This window comes from Thalassophryne amazonica, chromosome 3 (assembly GCF_902500255.1).
Source record: "Thalassophryne amazonica chromosome 3, fThaAma1.1, whole genome shotgun sequence".
NCBI classification, from domain to species: domain Eukaryota; kingdom Metazoa; phylum Chordata; class Actinopteri; order Batrachoidiformes; family Batrachoididae; genus Thalassophryne; species Thalassophryne amazonica.
In genome coordinates, this window is record NC_047105.1 from 71,432,284 (window position 1) to 71,451,405 (window position 19,122).

Here is a 19,122-nt window from a genome sequence, read left to right on the forward strand (position 1 = left end):
CACATTTTAACATAAATAATAAGCAATGGGTATTGATAAGATTTTATCTATCGATGCCATTATTGATTCTGCTTATCGATCTGATTCCTTATCAATACCTCCTGTGTACTAAAAGTAGGCTTTACAGGTTTTCTATGTCAATGTTTTATTGAGTCTTTAAATAAATAAGAAATTGGTCACTGGATCCTTGATCTGTGGACATGAGTAAAAATGAACAAAATGAGCTGAGCTCTTACAGCCGGCTGCGCTTCAAGTCAACATCAGTGTCATTCATAAAGAACACAGGACATCTCATTTTGGGAGGAAAAAAAAACGTTTTCGTCTGTCTGTGTTTGTTTGGAAAGAGGTGTCATTTGATTTAAAAGGTGATTCACTTTGAAGTTATTAATTCTGACCAGAGTCTGTCTCGGCAGAGAGCGGCGTAGTGTTTGGAGCTGTGCAAACGGAATGGAGGACGATTCTGGTTTCTTGCCTGCAACAAGACAAGAGGCTCAGTTAGTGACTTTCATCTGCACAAAAGTGACTCACGATTGACATTTTGAAATGGCTTTGAGAGGGATTACGAAACAGACTCGCTGCTTCTAAAAAGCAGCGAAGCAATGAACCAACGAAGCAGCGGATCAGAGCACTGCTTCGTTGTTTCAAGCTTCAAGGCGGAGCCATTACAGAAGCTGTTAACAGACCCGCTGCAGGGTCTGTTTTCAAAGTAAAGAAATGATAATTTTACTGATAAAATACCCTCAAAAACAACAGCCGCTCTGAAGGAATTTCTTAATGATTCTCAAAAAGAACCAGTTCATGGTGCCCATCTCTCGCACCTCCCCTGAAGAACTCTGGTGCTCCCCAGGAGGGGGGGGGGAGGGGGGGGGCTCACAGTTTGAAACCACTGGACTAGAGCAATAGTGGGCACAGAAGGTGCACTTTTTTTTGAATGATTCATTCAAATGAACTGGCGTAAAAGAAGGAAAGTGGTTCATCCAGGTCATTTTATTTTTTTGTCATGCTCCATTGTGCAGCAACTCATGTGGGAACCATCCTTCAAGCCTAATGGATACAAAAACAATACAGTAAAAACATTGTGACCATTATCAATGAGGTAAAGTGATAAATCTGTCTAGACTTTCCCAGCTAACTGGAAATTGTCCCTCACGGATCTCTCGTGAAATCGTGCAGCTTGGGAGTTTGTGATATTTTCAGCATGAGAAGCCACTGGATGTCCCTAAGTTTCATTAAGTGGCAACTCAATTTCTTCTTTCCTTTTTGTCATCACTGTCTGGCCTGTAGTGATTGCTGTGAGCAACTTGGCTTGTGGATTGTACAACAAGCGGCTCTATGACGAGGCCTTCATCCTCGTAGAAATCTTGTGCAGGGATCTGTGCAAGAATTGTCCTGAATCACTCTCAGTTGATCGGGTAAGTAATCTCTCCAAGCTCCACCCTCCCTTCCAGAAATGACATTGCTTCAGTGTTAATAAAAGAACAGAATACATTTTGCCTGTGTTCCCACTTAGTTAAGCCGCCCATTCATGCTGGCTGTGCAAACCTCTCGACGGGCTGGACATCTGGAGAGAGCTTTGAACTGGGTTATTTTATGGCTAAAAGCTCTTGGGGATAAAATCACTACTCATATGGCTGAACCAGTCTCTTTGTGGGTGAAAACAAAGATTGATGCATCCCGTAATGATCAGGAGGATATTCGCCTCAGGTACAGAAACATCTTAAGTGATTTACAGTAACTGTCTTTAATGTACACAGGGACTAAAGGTCTCTGTGGCTATGACGGATTTCCGTCAATTGGGCTGCCAAGATGCAGGTTTCACACTGATGCCATCCTGCTGCAGAATCATGGCTGAATGCAAGATATAAAACTAACCACGTTCAAAACTTGTTTAGAATAACATCTCTGTTTTGTTTTTGTGTCTCCTCCTGGCAGCGAGTCGTGTCCTGTCTGGAGTGGGAGGCGGACAGTGTGTTTGAGAGTGTATGTCTTTCAGTGCACATTGAGCAGAGGGCAGAGTTTTAAAAACATATTTTTAAACTTTTTTCAAAGTCTGCTCCAAGTGTCTCTGTGAGTGTTGTTGCTGTGGTTAAATAAAAAAACACAGCTAGAGGGAGACCCGCGATGCATTAACAAGAAACACTAACAGGTCGCCCACAAAATATGCCTAAAATCACTTTAAAATTTAAATCTCTCAGGTTTCTGAGGATGACATAATGTAAATGCACTGATTAAACCTTATTACCTCTCAATAAGGTCTTGCTTTCCACATAAATACACAAATTCTCAAATGTTCATGCTTAGAGTCTGCAAACCAGGGGTGAATCCGAACAGAAAGAGGGTGTTGGGGGGGTGCCCTCCACATCACCCCTTTTGAAGACATTTTTCATACTACTATATATATATATATATATATATATATAATATATGTATGTATGTATGTAAATGGGCATAATTGCTAAATGAATGAATGTGATATTTTTTTATTAAATCCTTTGCTTTAAAGTCAACAAGCTACACTACAAGCATGTCTTAATGGTTTCATTTCAACTCCATTTTGTTGGTGTACAGAGGCAACTTTATCAACCAAACTCTGACAGGAGCAGGAACTAATTTTTGTGCTTGTACATAGCTACAAGAGTGCATGTTATGATATCTTGGCAGTTATGGTGTAATTTGAGTTATTGTTTTAAGCCAAATCAACAGTGGGAACAAAAGATTTTATTTATTTTTCAACATGTAGGGAGTGAATGTAGTGTAAAAAGGAAGCTGTTGTCTGACCTTGTAACAGGACCGTGCGTGATGGTTTTGGTCCTGATACACCTAATGAAGAAGTAATGCTGTGCCTTTGGAAGAAGAGTTGCGTGCCTACAAAGAGTAGCAGGGGGACACTTCCCAGGAACGTTACAACACACTCTGTGATCTGTTGGACATCTGCCATGAGGAGAGTACCCACACTCACCTTCGTGCTGTCTATCTTTGTGAATGGCCCAAGTTGTCTGTTTCCAAGATTTCAGTGAGCAACTGACTGGTAAGTGCTGTATTTTTTAGAATTTCAAATAAGAACACCATATCCAAAAGGCAGTGAACTGGGACTAAATCAAAATGAGGTTGATGTGAACTGACCCATGAATCGAACAATTCATATGGCCAACAACTATCAGGATTTCTGGTGATCTAATAATCAGAAATGCTGACACATCTGCCCAAAGCTACTGGGATAAATAATTCATTTATTTCTGATATGAATTGTTGTTCATAACGTGTATAGAAACTCCATAGTAATGATACGACTAGTAGGAGAGCAGATGTATCTATGATAATCAGTGAGCCTTTTGAAAGAAATAAAACCTTATGTTTAAGCTACAATAAAACTGTAAGTTTACTTGATGCTTTACTGTCTTAGACAGAACATGCAGCAGCATGTATGGAATAGGGTAAAAACATTCAGCATGGGTTAAGCCTGCTTCAGGTTGAGTCATGACACTGTGCTATGGACTCAGCGATCAGCCCTCTTGCCTCGCTGCATGAAGGTCCTGGCTTCGATTCCACCCATGCTTGGTTCCTTTCCATGTTGAGTTTGCGTGTTCTCTACGTGTCTATGGATTTCCTTCCGCAACTCTTGTTTCCTCCCACTGTCATCAAAAAACATGCATGTCACAGACTTCTCCTTTCACTACCTCTGACCAAGCAGCGTCTCTAGATCTGGAGCTGGTGCTGGTCTGTGGCTGCCCACTGCTCCTTGTGGTTGGATTGTGTCAAACTATAATTAGTATGGGTTAAATGCAGAGAACAAATGTCATTGTATGTACAATGACAAAAGGCATTTTGGCAGGGGTGGTGGCCAAGTGGTTAATACACTTGGTTTCAGTGCAGAAGGTTCCGGGTTCAAATCCCACCCCTGCCACATTTCTCCATGTACTGTGGAGTTGCGTCAGGAAGGGCATCTGGTGTAAAACCTGTGCCAATTCAACATGCAGATCCACCTTGGATTTGCCGTGGCGACCCCGAGTGTAAAAACAAGGGAGCAGCCGAAGGGACTTACTACTAGCCAGGGATTGTTTGATAAAGGAGTATTCCAGTACATTTAATTTTGTCCAGGGTAGGACCATTGTAGCTAACTACTTCTCTCCCAACCCAATCCCAACCCCCCCCCCCCCCCCCCCCCACCCAAAATAAAAAACCTGCACAGCATGGCAGTTGATTTTACCCATGAAGCTTTACGGCTGCTCGAAGAGGAACCAGTGACTTTTAAGAATGCAGACAGGCTGAAGGATGACAAGGCCCATGCTTTACTTTGGCTCTATATATGTACGATTGAGAAGAATCTTCAAGAGGTGAGAGCTGCTGTCTTCTCAGAATAGTGTTTGCTTATTTTTGTGAGCAACTGTTACTCCTTCATATGATAATTTATGTTGTCAGAATTTGTCTTCCTATTTCCTTTTTACACTTCTAAAGACTGTTTCGAGTCAAGATTTCAAAGTATTTTGTAAGTAATACTGACCAAAAGGAGTTGAAATTGCCAGAATTTAATGTTAAGGACATGTTAGATGAAATTTTCATTCACTGGTTTTCTTTGCTAAAAATAATCTCAATGTGGCTAAAATTGATAGCTCACAATTTTTGTTTATATATTAATTGTAGAGATACCTATTTTTGTACAATGTAGGTTATTCATCAAAAGCATTGAAACACTTTTACTACTCTGCATAACAAGCAGTCAGCTTTATTGGCAGAGTACAATTGCACATGCAGAGAATTTGACTCCAGTTTAGTATCTCTTGTAGTACTTGTGTGGTAAATATTAAGTCTGAAGTTATGTAAAAGGCAACATATAATTGATACAGTGATGTGAGGTGTATGTATGTGTAGTGTCTGTGAATAGGTCAGCTGTTCTGAATTTCAGTTCAATATATCTATATACCACCAAATCACAACAAAGTCACCCCAAGGTGCTTCACATGGGTAAGGTCTAACCTTACCAACCCCCCTGAGCAAGCACATAGGCAACAGTGGTAAGGAAAAACTCCAAGTGTTTTTTGAGGAAGAAACCTCAAGCAGACCAGACTCAGAGGGGTGAACCACTGCTTCATCCATTCTAACCAGAACAGAGAGCATAAAACAAGGTGCAAATGAACAAAATTCAAACAAAAACTGCATGCAAAACAGTCCAGATTTTAAAGTTCATTTTAAGTCCATGCGAACTGTTGTAGCTCAGCAGTATCATTCAAGCCAGGTGTCACAGGCAGGTAAGGTGACCAGATGTCCCACTTTGACATGCGTGTTTTATGATTACTTTGGCACTGTATATAGACGCCCTGGCCCATACTCTGAATTCTTAGATGAATTTGGTGAGTTCATTTCTAACTTGTCGACAAGTGCAGATAACATTCTGATTATTGGTGACTTCAACATTCATATAAATAAGCCTTCTGATCCCCTCATCAAATCATTTATGGAAATTGTAGATGTAATATTATGATTCCAGCAATGCATTCAGGATTTAACACACATTAGTGGAAATACCCTGGATTTGGTTCTTGCACATGGTATTGCTGCCACAAATATTGACATCATGCCTCTTGCATCAGTGGTTTCTGATCACTCACTTATTAGGTTTACAGTTTTGCTGCTGTGCATGGTGGATTATCACTGTGGCGACGCATCAATTCCTCAACTATGGCTGAACTCGAACCTAGACTGCCTGATATCTTAGCTTCACAGTTGGAAAATACCCAATCAGTAGATAGTCTTGCACCGAGGTTAAACTCGGTGCTCAAAACTACACTCAACATGATTATTTAATTCCATACCAACAAAACTGTTTAAGGACCTGTGGCCCAGTCTTGGGCAGACTTGCTGGAAATTACTAATCTTTCTTTAACTTCTGGATCTGTTCCTAAATGTTTCAAATCTGTAGTGATTAAACCATTACTTAAGAAATTTTATCTTTACCCTAGTGTATTGAAAAACTATAGGCTGATATCAAATCTATCATTTTGTTCTAAAATTCTGGAAAAGGTGGTTTCATAGCAGCTTGTGGACTACCTTACTGAAAATAATCTTTTTGAGCCACTGCAGTCTGCTTTCAGAAAATATCATTCCACAGAGACAGCTCTCACTAAGTGGTGAATGATCTGCTTGCAATGGATTTGGACGCCACTACCGTTCTGGTGCTGTTAGATCTCATTGCTGTGTGTGATACCGTGGATCATCATATTCTACTCGATAAGCTAGAGAATCATTTTGGGATTACTGGGAATGCCCTTGCATGGTTGACATCATACCTGACCAGTCATTCTGTGTTTTGTACAATAACACTAAAAATAGAAACCGAATGATCCGCACAACCACAGTGCTCCCAATACCTGCCCTTCGTCAGGTCTGATGAAGGGCAGGTTGCCAGAAATGTTATGTCTTATTAAATACAGCTTTTTTTTTTTCTTTTTTTTTTTTTTGTTTGTATTGGAGCGCTGTGGTTGTGTGAATCATTCGTTTTTTATTTTTTGGTATAAATTTTCTTGGTCCAGCACACCTTTTTACGTGTTCTGGATGTGCGTGTCTTCATTGCATTACTTGTACAATAACACTACCTCTAACCTTGATGACATGAAATTTGGGGTTCCACAGGGGTCTGTCTTAGGCCCCCTGCTTTTCTTTCTTTATATAGTACCCCTTGGGCACATTGTGGCATTTTGGGATTCCTTTCATTGCTATGCTGATGATACTCACACCGCACGCCAAGGAACCAGCCCACTACAGACCAGTTGCCCTGACCTACCACCTCATGAAGACCATGGAGCGGCTTGTCCTGTCTCACCTCCGCACCATGGTGAGCGACATCCTGGACCCACTGCAGTTCGCCTACAGGCCCAACATCGGGGTCGCTGTCATCTACCTGCTGCAGCGAGTGCTCACCCACTTGGAGACCAGCAGGAGCGCTGTGAGAGTCATGTTCTTTGATTTCTCCAGCGCTTTCAACACCATCAGACCAGCGCTACTGCAGGGGAAGCTGGAGGACGCAGGTGTGGATGGACATCTCGCCGCCTGGACCATCAACTACCTCACTGACCGCCCACAGTATGCTCGGCTGTCAGTCTGAGGTGGTAAGGTGCAGCACCGGGGCCCCCCAGGGCACCATCCTCTCACCTTTCCTTTTCACCCTTTACACCTTGGACTTCACCTACAACACGGACAGCTGCCATCTTCAGAAGTTCTCTGATGACTCCGCCATTGTGGTTTGTGTGTCTGAGGGGAAAGAGCTGGAGTACCGGTCGGTCATCACAGACTTTGTGGACTGGTATGAGTGCAACCACTTGTCTTAACACCAGTAAGACGAAGGAGATGGTGATCGACTTCAGGAGGAAACCACCACCTCACCCACCGGTGAACATCCAGGGGGAGGACATAGAGACTGTGGACAGTTTCAAATACCTGGGTGTTCACCTCAAGAACAAACTGAACTCACAACACTGACGCCCTGTACAAGAAAGGCCAGAGTCGCCTCCACCTCCTGAGGAGACTGAGATCCTTTGGAGTGAGCAGGCCTCTGCTTAAGACCTTCTATGACTCTGTTGTAGCCTCTGCTCTCCTCTATGCTGTCATTTGTTGGGCCCCAGGCAGCACAAAGCAGGAGAGAAAGAGACTGAATAAGCTGGTCACGAAGTCCAGCTCTGTCCTGGGCTGTCCTCTGGATGAGGTGGCTGAGAGGAGGGTTTTAGCCAAGTTCAAATCCATCATGAACAACTCCTGTCACCCTCTGCACCAGACTGTAGTGGAGCTGAACAGCTCCTTCAGTGACAGACTGAGGCACCCTCAGTGCAAGAAGGAACGATACTGCAGGTCGTTCCTCCCTGCTGCTGTCAAACTGTACAATAACACTGTGAAATAACCACATGCAATAATATGTCCACAAGTCACGTGCAATATTATGTCCACAAATTATGTGCAATAACTCATTTACAAATCCCAACACTGTCACCTTACCACACCTAAACTCCATTTCACATATTGTAAATAAGATCCTCCTATTTTTTCAATTCCAATCAAGTTTATATATGCATATGTACGTGTGCGTGTGTGTGTATATGTATATATATATATATATGTGTATGTGTATATATATATGTATATATTCTATTTCTACCTCATTTTCTTATTTTATTGCATTGATACAAGTATTATTGCTTATCCTTGCACACGCTGTTTGATGCACATTTTCCTCTACTCGCACCCATCTTGTTTTTTAAGAGCTGACGTAACATGTGAATTTCTCCACTGTGAGATCAATAAAGTCTTATTTTATACAGGCCTATAACTGCTGGTAATCTCTTCCACATAAAATCCTAAGAGGTTTGCCTTGCATCAGTGAAAAGCTGCCCTTGGCGGCTGCCTTCTTCTGTGGCATTTAATGGCAGCTGGCATCTTTATTGTTGCATTGCTGGCACCTTCTGCATCAGTCTGTTATAGCAGCACTAAATGCTCTCAGTGAGTCCAGTGTCTTTCAAGTATTTAAGAAGCCAACACTTCCCCCTCTCACTTGACCTTATGGCTAAAATACTTCATACAGAAACCTCTTTCAGGCCATAAAATTGATTTCCTTCAGTTTTTGCTCTGTAATAGATAAATCATTGTAAAATGACAAGACATATTTTGCCTGCGTGCTAAAATCGGCCCATATCCATTTTATTTTTATTTTGGTGAATTTTATAGACTGCGGTACAGCTGGTGCACAGGATGTGTGCTTTTTAATGATACTGTGCTGTATATGCATGTGGGGTTTTCCTGGTGACTGGCATAAGTAGTTTGGGTGCAAACTCACATGGTGTGACTTCGGAATTTATTATGGGGCTGTAATTTGTAAGCATACATTTTACATGTAAATATTGATACAGTCTGTTTTATACCACAAAAATTGTTTTGTTAGGTTTTAAGCTCTTTAAATGATTTACACATACATGAATGACATTCCAGCATATTTCAGAGCTCATTGCAGGTTAAGGAAAGACACTTGAAGAATAGTTTTGGCAAGCTCAGTGATACCGGTCCAATGCTATGGCATTTATAGTAAGTACATATGCTATAGCACAGGCAGGTACCACTGAGAGAAGGTCTACATAGACAGATTCTTTTATTACAGTCAGGTTTACACATACCCCAACTTACAAAAAATATAAAATAGAAATTCTTGGAATTACATCTCTGTAGTGGCTCCAAAATGCCTCTAAAATGCTCAAAACAACAGGGGTGCCATCCCGGACCCCGCAGGGGGCCTACGGTGGCCCCCTTGCCCCCGCCAATTTTCAGAGTTTTTTTTTTTCTTTGCCCATTCTCATCTCTGACTGCGCCCTCAGCCAGAAGTTCAGCTGCTTACAGTGCGTGTTTTACTGTTTCTAAACGCTTGAAAAACATCGAGTCATTTTCTTTTCATGGTGACTGGAGCAGTACACTTTAATGTTTTCAAGGAATGAATGGAATGTTGCAATTTATAGCATGCTGCATCAGCAGTCTGCCTGACAACACTTTGTGATCGACAACTCCGCTGTTTTTCCGGCTTTCCTCCCAAATATAGCTGTCATTTGTGTGAAGAACGTTTGAATCAAGGCATGAAATGTAGTTTCACCTGTGGTGGGCACAGATAACCAAAAAGCTAGCTTAAGTAACTGGTAATCAGACAACGGAAAAGTTGTCTTTTTTTTTTTTTTTAACGCTAAACCGATAAACTGCCTAAAAACTTATCTGAAGCTACAGATAACCGATAACTTCAAATTTTGCCTCCCATACGCTCTCAGCTACTAAGAAGCTGATTTTGAGTTTAAACACCGCCAAAGTTTCTGATAGAATCAATAGCGATCACAAACCCAAACAGCCAATGAGCAAGCCCTTCTCTTTGTGCACTCTACCCGCTGCTGTAGGAGAACATCATTTACCCTGACAGGATGCAGTGGTCCCGCGATGAGGCAGAGGTCTAGAAATGGAAAGCCTGTTTGAGTTATGGTTTTGCTTTAAAAATAAAATTATTCTGGATAGAATAGCTACATTAATGTAAACTCTTAAAATGTACAAAGTGATATATAACACATCTGTTAATTTTAAAATAATGTACTAATTCTGAAGATTTGAACATTAACACACAGATCCCCTAAGGGGATGATGGGTAACTAAGCCTCCGCTCATACTGATTGGTTGATTCATTCATTCTATGTAAAAACCAACAGAAGTGAATCAGTGTAACGTGTTGGTGTTTACAAATAAATGTGCTTTCGTAAATGTCTCTTTTTTTTAATTTGTATAAAAAAAGAGAAATTTAAGATCCCACTAGACAGCGCCTAAGCGCATGCGTGATCAAATCAATTTCATTTATATAGCGCCAAATCACAACACAGTTGCCCCAAGGCGCTTCATATTGCAAGGCAAAGCCATACAATAATTACAGAAAAACCCCAGCTGACAAAACGACCCCCTGTGAGCAAGCACTTGGCGACAGTGGGAAGGAAAAACTCCCTTTTAACAGGAAGAAACCTTCAGCAGAACCAGGCTCAGGGAGGGGCAGTCTTCTGCTGGGACTGGTTGGGGCTGAGGGAGAGAAGCAGAAAAAAGACATGCTGTGGAGGGGAGCAGAGATCAATCACTAATGATTAAATGCAGAGTGGTGCATACAGAGCAAAAAGAGAAGGAAACACTCAGTGCATCATTGGAACCCCCCAGCAGTCCAAGTCTATAGCAGCATAACTAAGGGATGGTTCAGGGTCACCTGATCCAGCCCTAACTATAAGCTTTAGCAAAAAGGAAAGTTTTAAGCCTAATCTTAAAAGTAGAGAGGGTGTCTGTCTCCCTGATCCGAATTGGGAGCTGGTTCCAGAGGAGAGGAGCCTGAAAGCTGAAGGCTCTGCCTCCCATTCTACTCTTACAAACCCTAGGAACTACAAGTAAGCCTGCAGTCTGAGAGCGAAGCGCTCTATTGGGGTGATATGGTACTATGAGGTCCCTAAGATAAGATGGGACCTGATTATTCAAAACCTTATAAGTAAGAAGAAGAATTTTAAATTCTATTCTAGAATTAACAGGAAGCCAATGAAGAGAGGCCAATATGGATTAGATATGCTCTCTCCTTCTAGTCCCTGTCAGTACTCTAGCTGCAGCATTTTGAATTAACTGAAGGCTTTTCAGGGAACTTTTAGGACAACCTAATAATGAATTACAATAGTCCAGCCTAGAGGAAATAAATGCATGAATTAGTTTTTCAGCATCACTCTGAGACAAGACCTTTCTAATTTTAGAGATATTGCGCAAATGCAAAAAAGCAGTCCTACATATTTGTTTAATATGCGCATTGAATGACATATCCTGATCAAAAATGACTCCAAGATTTCTCACAGTATTACTAGAGGTCAGGGTAATGCCATCCAGAGTAAGGATCTGGTTAGACACCATGTTTCTAAGATTTGTGGGGCCAAGTACAATAATTTCAGTTTTATCTGAGTTTAAAAGCAGGAAATTAGAGGTCATCCATGTCTTTATGTCTGTAAGACAACCCTGCAGTTTAGCTAATTAGTGTGTGTCCTCTGGCTTCATGGATAGATAAAGCTGGGTATCATCTGCGTAACAATGAAAATTTAAGCAATGCTGTCTAATAATACTGCCTAAGGGAAACATGTATAAAGTGAATAAAATTGGTCCTAGCACAGAACCTTGTGGAACTCCATAATTAACCTTAGTCTGTGAAGAAGATTCCCCATTTACATGAATAAATTGTAATCTATTAGATAAATATGATTCAAACCACCGCAGCACAGTGCCTTTAATACCTATGGCATGCTCTAATCTCTGTAATAAAATTTTATGGTCAACAGTATCAAAAGCAGCACTGAGGTCTAACAGAACAAGCACAGAGATGAGTCCACTGTCTGAGGCCATAAGATTATTTGTAACCTTCACTAATGCTGTTTCTCTACTATGATTAATTCTAAAACCTGACTGAAACTCTTCAAATAGACCATTCCTCTGCAGATGATCAGTTAGCTGTTTTACAACTACCCTTTCAAGAATTTTTGAGAGAAAAGGAAGGTTGGAGATTGGCCTATAATTAGCTAAGATAGCTGGGTCAAGTGATGGCTTTTTAAGTAATGGTTTAATTACTGCCACCTTAAAAGCCTGTGGTACATAGCCAACTAATAAAGACAGATTGATCATATTTAAGATCGAAGCATTAATTAATGGTAGGGCTTCCTTGAGCAGCCTGGTAGGAATGGGGTCTAATAGACATGTTGATGGTTTGGATGAAGTAACTAATGAAAATAACTCAGACAGAACAATCGGAGAGAGAGTCTAACCAAATACCGGCATCACTGAAAGCAGCCAAAGAGAACGATATGTCTTTGGGATGGTTATGAGTAATTTTTTCTCTAATAGTTAAAATTTTATTAGCAAAGAAAGTCATGAAATCATTACTAGTTAAAGTTAAAGGAATACTCGGCTCAACAGAGCTCTGACTCTTTGTCAGCCTGGCTACAGTGCTGAAAAGAAACCTGGGGTTGTTCTTATTTTCTTCAATTAGTGATGAGTAGTAAGATGGCCTAGCTTTACGGAGGGATTTTTTATAGAGCAACAGACTCTTTTTCCAGGCTAAGTGAAGATCTTCTAAATTAGTGAGACGCCATTTCCTCTCCAACATCTGCTTTAAGCTACGAGTTTGAGTTATACCACGGAGTCAGGCACTTCTGATTTAAGGCTCTCTTTCAGAGAAGCTACAGCATCCAAAGTTGTCCTCAATGAGGATATAAAACTATTGACGAGATAATCTATCTCACTCACAGTTTAGGTAGCTACTCTGCCCTGTGTTGGTATATGGCATTGGAGAACATAAAGAAGGAATCATATCCTTAAATCTAGTTACAGCGCTTTCTGAAAGACTTCTACTGTAATGAAACTTATTCCCCACTGCTGGGTAGTCCATCAGAGTAAATGTTACTAAGAAATGATCAGACAGAAGGGGGTTTTCAGGGAATACTGTTAAGTCTTCAATTTCCATACCATAAGTGAGAACATGATCTAAGGTATGATTAAAGTGGTGGGTGGACTCATTTACATTTTGAGCAAAGCCAATCGAGTCTAACAATAGATTAAATGCAGTGTTGAGGCTGTCATTCTCAGCATCTGTGTGGATGTTAAAATCGCCCACTATAATTATCTTATCTGAGCTAAGCACTAAGTCAGACAAAAGGTCTGAAAATTCACAGAGAAACTTACAGTAACGACCAGGAGGACGATAGATAACAACAAATAAAACTGTTTTTTGGGACTTCCAATTTGGATGGATAAGACTAAGAGACAAGCTTTCAAATGAATTAAAGCTTTGTCTGGGTTTTTGATTAATTAATAAGCTGGAGTGGAAGATTGCTGCTAATCTTCCGCCTCGGTCCGTGCTACGAGCGTTCTGGCAGTTAGTGTAACTCGGGGGTGTTGACTCATTTAAACTAAGATATTCATCCTGCTGTAACCAGGTTTCTGTAAGGCAGAATAAATCAATATGTTGATCAATTATTATATCATTTACTAACAGGGACTTAGAAGAGAGAGATCTAATGTTTAATAGACCACATTTAACTGTTTTAGTCTGTGGTGCAGTTGAAGGTGCTATATTATTTTTTCTTTTTGAATTTTTATGCTTAAATAGATTTTTACTGGTTGGTGGTCTGGGAGCTGGCACCGTCTCTACGGGGATGGGGTAATGAGGGGATGGCAGGGGGAGAGAAGCTGCAGAGAGGTGTGTAAGACTACAACTCTGCTTCCTGGTCCCAACCCTGGATAGTCACGGTTTGGAGGATTTAAGAAAATTGGCCAGATTTCTAGAAATGAGAGCTGCTCCATCCAAAGTGGGATGGATGCCGTCTCTCCTAACAAGACCAGGTTTTCCCCAGAAGCTTTGCCAATTATCTATGAAGCCCACCTCATTTTTTGGACACCACTCAGCCAGCCAGCAATTCAGGGAGAACATGCGGCTAAACATGTCACTCCCGGTCCGATTGGGGAGGGGCCCAGAGAAAACTACAGAGTCCGACGTTGTTTTTGCAAAGTTACACACCGATTCAATATTAATTTTAGTGACTTCCGATTGGCGTAACCGGGTGTCATTACTGCCGACGTGAATTACAATCGTACCAAATTTACGCTTAGCTTTAGCCAGCAGTTTCAATTTTCCTTCAATGTCGCCTGCTCTGGCCCCCGGAAGACAATTGACTATGGTTGCTGGTGTCGCTAACTTCACATTTCTCAAAACAGAGTCGCCAATAACCAGAGTTTGATCCTCGGCGGGTGTGTCGCTGAGTGGGGGAAAAACTGTTAGAGATGTGAACGGGTTGGCGGTGTACACGGGGCTTCTGTTTAGGGCTACGCTTCCTCCTCACAGTCACCCAGTCGGCCTGCTTTCCCGGCTGCTCGGGATCTGCCGGGAGGGAACTAACAGCGGCTGAGCTACCTTGGTCCGCACCGACTACAGTGGCCTGGCTAGCTGTAGGATTTTCCAAGGTGCGGAACCGAGTCTCCAATTCGCCCAGCCTGGCCTCCAAAGCTACGAATAAGCTACACTTATTACAAGTACCATTACTGCTAAAGGAGGCCGAGGAATAACTAAACATTTCACACCCAGAGCAGAAAAGTGTGGGAGAGACAGGAGAAGCCGCCATGCTAAATTGGCTAAGAGCTAGTAGCTGCGCTAAGCTAGTGGATTCCTAAAAACACATAAAGTGAATAATGTGTAAATAATTTAGAGGTGATTCAGTTAGTTAAGTTTAGTTAAGGCACGTGAAGATTACACTGTGAAACAAATTGTTATCTAGTTAACTAGATCAATCTAACTGCGCAGATTAAACAGCTAACAGATACAGCAAAACACCGCTGTGCTCCGGAACAGGAAGTGATACAATACCGCAGTGAGAGCCAACCACCAGTAGAGGTTACAGCCCAGATAGAGTTGTGATGTCATCACAACTCTATCTGGTTAGGGAGATGAGGTTTCTTTCAATAACAAGAACTGTCAAAAAACTCTCGTGTGTTGAAATTGTGTAGCGATAGGCATCGCCTTTTGAATGCTTGAATAATGTCAGTTGCATAAAGAAATCAAATAATAGTGAAAACATGTTCGGTGCGGTGTCATAATGCATCAATCAGTCGCTCCGTGAGGTGTCATAACATCAAGCCTGGTTCACATGGCAAGATAATTAGGCCGATATCGGACCTGATCTTCCCCTTCCGACAATCTTAAGGACGCCCCAACAATCGTGATGATGCTAAATATAATCTTATCAGATATTCCTGCCATGTGTGGTGTGTTAAGGACGTGAGGAGCTAAATGTGACATGCAGCCAATCAGAAAGCGAGGTGTTTGGCCTGGGAATGGTTGTGTGTGGTGTTTTTACCGTATGGCTGACGCCACACACTGTACAACTAAACCTGTCAGATCTATAATTTGTTTTTAATCTCCACATGTGGAGTTTCTCAGGTTTTGGAAACCTACAGATAATTTTAAAATCCTGCGGTTGAAAACACTGTGATATAACCGGTCACCAGTAGGTGGCAGTGTTCTATGCATTTTGACGGCGGTTATATCACGGCCTGAATCACAATTTCGGCTTTTGGAAAAGCAATCTGGGCTGCTTCTGGCATTTTTACATAAAACAAACGCAATAACAACATCTATAAACCCAGAGAATATATTCACGAGTTTTAGGCTAGGGCTGCTCGATTATGGAAAAAATCAGTATCACGATTATTTAAGTAAATACTGAAATCATTATTCAAACGATTTTTTTTTAGTTACACAATGCATTTATTCAGCATTTCTCTCACTCAAAAAAAAAAAAAAGTTATAGACACTGGGCCCTCATGTATCAATGTTGCGCACTTGTGGCGTAAATTTACGGCGTAAACTTGAAATACATCAAAGTCGCCGTGACATGTATCAAGCAGTGCGCACCTGCCCATTTCTGGCGTACGCCTGACGTGATCTTGATAAATGCAGCGGGTGGAAACGATCGTAATTATAATAAACACGCCCATAAATATTCAGACTCCGCTTCAGACACACCCTCATTTTACGACATGGAAGCCGGAAAGATGGCAATGAAAAAGAACTCCACCAATCACGACGCGTGCCAATAGAGCGTCAAAAGCGGCTGTCGTATCTGTAGCTTCCAGTCAAAATCAGTTAGCCCGGACTGATGGTTTAAGGGTTTTATTGATTTTTTGCCGTTCTCAAACCAACGTAAGAGCTATGAAAAAAGGGGCAAAGAAATAAAACAATACATTAGAACACAGACTACTTATGGGTTTTAACTTAATATTCTACTCTTTACTAAAGACATAACATGCTTATTTACAACATATTCCTCGATAAATTTACCGTACCTTGTAGCCACTTTCGACTGAAACTAAACTTTCTCTCCCCGTTTGAGCTCCATCACGTTTCTCCTTGCGTTTGCTCACCCTCCTCGTTTTTTACCTTGTCAAGTTACCTTCCGACACTGTCCTTTTCGATACACTTCCGGGTTGAAAGGAAGTACAAAAATAAAAGCACAATAAAACATCTAATGGAAATAAATTTTTACCCTTGGGTCATCACACTCCCACCAAATAATTTGGTGTTTTAACACACTTTAACTTAACACACAAATTATTTCCTTACATGAAATGACCCTTTTACAGAAGATTATGAACTTATAAACCTTCCTGCGTTTTATATTGAACTTTATCTCTAACAAGCTTCTAATAGCAGAATCAACTTGTGAACTGGGCGTTCTACCACAGATACCTTACTCACGCGTTCACCTCTTTTGCTCAGATTTTTATCTCCAAGCAATACCTTCACCCGTCTTACGAGCCCATCTTTGTCTGTTACAGTTTCTGAGACTCTTCCGAGCCTCCACATAGATCGTGGTTGTGTTTCGTCCATGTCCATTATTATATCACCTACTTGAATGTTTCTCTTAGGCTTGTGCCATCGTTGTCTGACCATGATGTTGTGGAGGTACTCCTTCCTCCAACGGCTCCAGAACTGCTCTGCCAGATACTGCACTTGGCGCCATCTCTTTTGTCCATACAGGTCCTCCCGAACAAACCTTCCTGGGGGGGGGTAAAGCGGTGGTAGCCTTCATGGTGATGAGGTGATTAGGAGTCAGTGGTTCCAAACTGTTCGGATCATTGAGGTTGTCTGTTGTGAGTGGGCGGCTGTTTACGATCGCTGCTGCCTCGTACAAAAAGGTCCTTAAGGAAGTGTCATTGAGTCGACTAGGCGAGAGGCTGAGTGTATAGTTCAGAATATTTCTCACAGTCCTTATCTGTCGCTCCCACACTCCACCAGCATGGCTTGCATGAGGTGCATTGAAGACAAAATCGCATTGCTTTTCTGTGAGGAAAGTTACTAGTCTCTCAGCATCAACTTCCTGTAGAGCTGCATTCAATTCATTTTTGGCGCCTACAAAATTGGTACCGTGGTCACATTTAATCTGCTTGACCAAGCCCCGTAATGCGATAAAGCATCGCAGTCCATTGATAAATGCATCAGTTGTAAGATCATCCAACATCTCAACATGAATGGCACGAGAATAGAAACATGTGAAGAGGAGACCATATCTTTTGTGTTCTTTCCGTCCTTGTTTTATCAGAAATGGACCAAAAACATCCATGCCGCAGTAGGTAAAGGGTGGAGAGGGTTCCATTCTTTCCACTGGGAGATTACTCATTTTCTGACATTCCACAGGTCTCCTAAGTCTACGACAAAACACACACTGGCGAACATAGGATGCAACTGCTTGACCCAGTCTGGGAATCCAGTAGCCATTGGATCGTATTTCATTCATTGTCATACCTTTGCCTTGATGATTAACCCTTTCATGGCAATGTGCAATTATCAGTTTTGCGACATGATGTTCTCGAGGAATGACAGTTGGGTGTTTGAAAAAGCTTGAAAGGGATGAGTGGTGCAGTCGTTCTCCCACCTTGAGCACAGCATCTCTGTCCAAAAACATGTCAAGAGGGTGCAGTTTGTTGTTACTCGGTAATGGTCTACCTTTGCTTAGTAACTTTATTTCTTCCCGATATGCTTGTCTTTGGAGAGCTTTGATGATTACAAGCTCTGCCTTTTGTCGTTCACTTACAGTAGAGTGTGCCTTTGATTTATCCTTCAGCAGACGGCGTCTGAGACGTGCTACAGCACTGATGGCATGAGACCAGGATGAAAACTTTACCAGTCGATCAGCAAGACTCACATGTTCGGTTGTTTGTGTGTGTAATATTTGCACCTTCCTCACTTCTGGATCTCCGATTGGAAGTTCAATACTCTCCTTTGTGGGGTGGTGTATTTCCCTTTCCCACAGGAATTTAGGACCTGTGAACCAGTCAGATGACAGTAGTTCATCCATTGTTGTTCCCCTGGATGCCTTGTCTGCAGAGTTTTCACAGGTGGGAACATAAAACCACTGTTGTGGGATTGTACTATTGCGAATCTTCTGTACTCTATTCGCGACAAAGGTGTGGAAGCGTCTTGCTTCGTTATTTATGTATCCTAGGATGACCTTTGAATCTGTCCAAAAGAACTCTTCCACATTGTCATACAGTAGTTCTTCTCTGAGCAGGCTACTCACTGTGACTGAGACTGCTGCTGCAGTGAGTTCCAACCTTGGGATGGTGGTGACCTTTGTGGGAGAGACACGAGCCTTTCCCATGACAAAAGCACAGTGAACATCTCTGTCACTGTTTATCAGTCTTAGATATGAACATTGTCCGTATCCAGTGGTGCTTGCATCTGAGAAATGATGCAGTTCCCTTTTCACCACTTCTCCAAAGCCATCAGGCACATAACATCTAGCTATCTGCAATTTCTCTAGTTTGATGAGATCTTTTCTCCAACACTCCCACCGTGGCCTTAGATGTTCAGGCAGTGGGTCATCCCATCTAGTACCTTGACGACACATCTCCTGCAGGATTTTTTTGCCATTGAGAAGGTAGGGGGCGACAAATCCCAAAGGATCGTATATAGATGCTACAGTTGACAACATCCCACGCCGTGTAGGAGGTTGTTCTCTTGGCACAAAGTTGAATGTGAAGCAGTCTCTTTCTATGCTCCAGTGA

At 41.8% G+C, this 19,122-nt stretch overlaps 1 protein-coding gene across 1 annotated transcript in view; it reads left to right on the top strand.

Moving 5' to 3' along the window:
- The window catches only part of espl1 (extra spindle pole bodies like 1, separase), a 56,993-nt gene that overhangs the window by 6,189 nt on the left and 31,682 nt on the right, over positions 1 to 19,122 (top strand). Inside the window, 6 exon segments of the mRNA XM_034166703.1 lie at positions 1,285 to 1,412; positions 1,511 to 1,704; positions 2,789 to 2,841; positions 2,844 to 2,978; positions 2,981 to 3,032; positions 4,190 to 4,334. Coding sequence (XP_034022594.1) covers positions 1,285 to 1,412; positions 1,511 to 1,704; positions 2,789 to 2,841; positions 2,844 to 2,978; positions 2,981 to 3,032; positions 4,190 to 4,334 — 707 coding nt within the window.